General features: G+C 47.3%; 1 protein-coding gene across 1 annotated transcript; it reads right to left on the bottom strand.

Moving 5' to 3' along the window:
- Positions 1-678: 678 nt before the first annotated feature.
- On the bottom strand, positions 679-1,092 carry LOC114885001 (2-iminobutanoate/2-iminopropanoate deaminase). Its single transcript, XM_029204190.1, has one exon. The coding sequence runs from the start codon at positions 1,090-1,092 to the stop codon at positions 679-681; it is 414 nt and encodes a 137-aa protein (XP_029060023.1).
- Between the last annotated feature and the right edge of the window lie 2,626 nt (positions 1,093-3,718).

The raw sequence follows: 3,718 nt of genomic DNA, 5'->3' as shown, positions 1-3,718 counted from the left end.
AACTTGGTAATCACTCAATAGATGTTAGGCATTCTTACTGTTCTTAAAATTATTTTGGAAACCGTTGGAAGTGTGTACTCCACAGTCATAACAGTGGTTGGTGACCCAGACATTATAAGCAAGTAAACACTCACACAAACATGTAATTGTTTTTTTTTTTTTAATCTGCATGCTATTTTAGTTCCATTAGAAAAATATTATCTATATAAAATTTGGTCCAGTTTCTTCTCCTTTACCTCTACCGTTCAAACTTAAATGCTTTAATTTTACTCAAGTAAAAGCAGAATCATGTATCTGACATGAGAACTAAATAGTTCACACCATTAAATTAATAGAGTCTAATTGAATTAGGTGTGCTCTTTATTATTTCTCAGGAATAGTAACTCATCTTTCCTACATGCTATTTCCCTTTACTTTTATTTTTCTGAGTAACTATGTAATGTGTGTCTCTTTTCCCACATCCAGTAACATGAGTGTTATAGAAGTGTAATTTATAACATCAGTAACTAGATTCATCATTAATCTTCAACTCATGTTCAATTCCCCTTATTGTATGGTATTTCCATAATAACTTCGGATATTTCAGTCAACTGTACACTTTCCAACAAATACTGTAAAAAATAAGATGTTAATTTAAAAACATTATTAAAATTCCAGACTGAATAACACTGGGCCCACTTAGAGCGATGCTGTCACGAGAGGTCCTTGGACAGCTACTGCTTCAATCTCAACACGGCCTCCTTTGGGCAAAGCAGCAACCTGGTAAGCAGCTCTTGCAGGAAAGCTACTCTGGAAATATTGCTTGTAGATGTCATTGACAGTATTGAAGTCGTTTATGTCAGCCAACAAAACAGTTGTTTTTACCACATTCGTGAAGTCACAGCCTGCTGCTTTCAGAATTTCACCCACATTTGTAAGAGCTTGTTTAGCCTCTTCTGCCACCCCTCCTGGCACAAGCTCTCCACTTGCAGGATCCATGCCTAGCTGTCCTGAAATGTAAATGGTCCTGTCGACTAACACAGCCTGACTGTAGGGACCAATGGCCGCTGGGGCTTTCGCAGTGCTGATCACCTTTCTGATCAAAGACGACATGGCTAATCCTTTTTCCTTGCCGCCCCTTGAAGACAACTACCACGTATGCTGCTTCTACTCATGTCTCACGGGTCTCATGTGATTGTTAATTATGATAAACGCAAAGCAGGAAAACGGACCTGAGGGACAAGTGTGGGAGTCAGCAAGCAAAGGGGAGGATACAGGCTTTGGGGTCTCCTACCCAGACCACGAGAATTCAGTACTCAGGAATTAGGGAAAATGAGACTTCATGCTGAAGGGAGAAAGGTTACTAAAAAGAAGCTGAGAGGGCTTCCCTGGTGGCGCAGTGGTTAAGAATCCGCCTGCCAATGCAGGGGACATGGGTTCGAGCAATGGTCCCGGAAGAGCCTACATGCCGCGGAGCAGCTAAGCCCATATGCCACAACTACTGAAGCCCCCGAGTGCCCGTGCTCCCCAACAAGAGAAGCCGCCGCAATGAGAAGCCCTCGCACCACAACAAAGAGTAGCCTCGCTCGCCGCAACTAGAGAAAGCCCGTGAGCAGCAACGAAGACCCAAGGCAGCCAGAACTAACTAACTAAAAGAAAATTAAAAAAAATAAAAACACCTGCAATCTACAACCTAGAGATAACAGCTATTAACATTTTGTAGTCTACCAGTGTCAGTATTTTAAAAAAATATGTGTATGTGCCTGTGTATTTTACTAAATTTGGATTATACAATGTATAATCCTTTAGCAACCTGTTTCTATCATACATTGCCATACCAGTAAATAACCGACCAGTGGATACTTTTTAAGTCTTTCACACCCTGGGTGCTGCAGATGCAGAGTTAAGCCTGATTTCCCACCTCCAAGGGAGCTGCGATCTAAGGGAGTGAGCAAACGCACCCCTGTGACTCAGTTTGCCCCTCTCTACAATGGGAGTGCCCTTTCTACCTCCCAGCTGTACAGTTTCAAGGACAGAATATTCACTCTGCTGCCCAGGCCTCCCTTCCAAGGGAGACCTGGACTTGATTCTAGGCAGGGAACAACTGCCAGGATCCATCCCGGTGGCCTCCAGGCCTCTGAAGGACAGTGCCCCTTGCATAGTAGGCACTTAAAGTAATATATTCCCTAGCTCCACTTCAGCGCCCGGGGCCTCATTGAATTATCACTACTTTATTGTCCTTCGCATGTTTCTCTGCGCAGCGTTCCTGCCTTCCAGGCTGCAGCAGGGACTCCTCCGGGGCCCAGACCGCCCCCTCCCCCACCCGTGGCTGCAATGTGGTTTGCAGTCGCCTTTCTAGCTTCCCCGGCAGACCCCGGGCTCCTCAGGCCCCCAGCGCCTGGCAGAGGGTCCCGCCCAGAGGAAGTTCTCATAAATGTGTGTTGACTAAACAGGAAAGAAAAGCCATCGGCGTGCAGGACCAGGAGGGCGTGTGTTTAATCAAACTCCAAACCCCAATACCAACTCCTCAGGGACGCTTTACAAAATGGAGCGCCGAGAAGTTGAGGATTAGTTGGCCGAACTGTTCCCCCCTTTCCTCGGGAGGCGCAGGAGGAAGGATGAAGGGGGAGGGAGGGGTGCTGGTTCTGGGCAGGAGGAAGGGCCCCTTCGTCCAGCCACTGTGCTCCGCTCCGTGAGTCCCTGGGGTTGAGAAAGGGGGCAGGAGGCCCCGGGCGGGTGTCTGGGGCTGGCATCTCCTGTGTGGTAATCGTGATTGCTCCAGAGCCAGCACTCCCCCTCGCCCACACTTCCTCCCAATCTTCCCACCCCTTGGCCCTGGGCCCGCACCCCGGCCTCCCTCCTTGGGGCTTGTTTATCTACCTGGCCTGGTGCGGGATGCTGTGAGGTGCTCCTTCGGCCTCACTCAGCCTGGGGGCCAGGGCTATAGCGTGGGAAGCTGTTTTGTTTCTGCTGTAAATGAGGGACATCAGTTCAGATGGTCTCCCCTTTAGTAGAGTTAATGAGTTGCTGGGGAGAGGGAGCCCCCTTGATCAGTTTACAAAGCCCGGGGGACACGTTGCCCAGACCTTAGGACCTGAGCTCCTCGCGGCAGGATCCAGACCCACCTCTGTGAGGGTCCCCAGTCGGCTGTACAGGGCCTGGACTTTCAGCGGGGAGGGGTGCCGGAGGCTTGGGAAATATTTGCTGAATGAATGAATGAGTGAACCATGTTAAGTACAGCTGCAGTGACCACAGGGTAAAGTAGAAAAGAGCAAGAATTCCAAAGCCAAGCAGACAGGCCTGGGTTCCAATCCGTTCTCTGCCAAGTATAACTGTGTGACTTGGGAGAGCTGTCTAACCAGGTTCCTGTAAAACGGAAGCAAAAGCATTTTACCTTCTCTATGAGATTTGAGTGGCATCTTTGTAGGGTATGTGGCACATAATAGGCTTAATAAACGGTTACTATTGTTGTTAGTATTGTTTAGTAATTCGAGAAATGTGCATCAAGCACCTACTATGTGCCGGGTGCTTTCTAGGTACTCGGGCTGATCAAACTTTCTAGGTACTTGGAGTTCACTGAACAAAACACAAGACTCTTCTCCTCACGGGGTTTGCATTCAGGCAGAGGAGAGAGAGACAATAATACAGAGAGAAGTAAGCCAGAAAGAGAAAAACAAATATCACATATTAATGCATATATGTGGAATCTATAAAAATAGTACAGATAAACCTGTATCCA

This window comes from Monodon monoceros, unplaced genomic scaffold (genome assembly GCF_005190385.1).
Source record: "Monodon monoceros isolate NGI ecotype Baffin Bay Population unplaced genomic scaffold, NGI_Narwhal_1 Super_Scaffold_6, whole genome shotgun sequence".
NCBI lineage: Eukaryota > Metazoa > Chordata > Mammalia > Artiodactyla > Monodontidae > Monodon > Monodon monoceros.
This window is presented reverse-complemented; position numbering and strand designations above follow the sequence as displayed.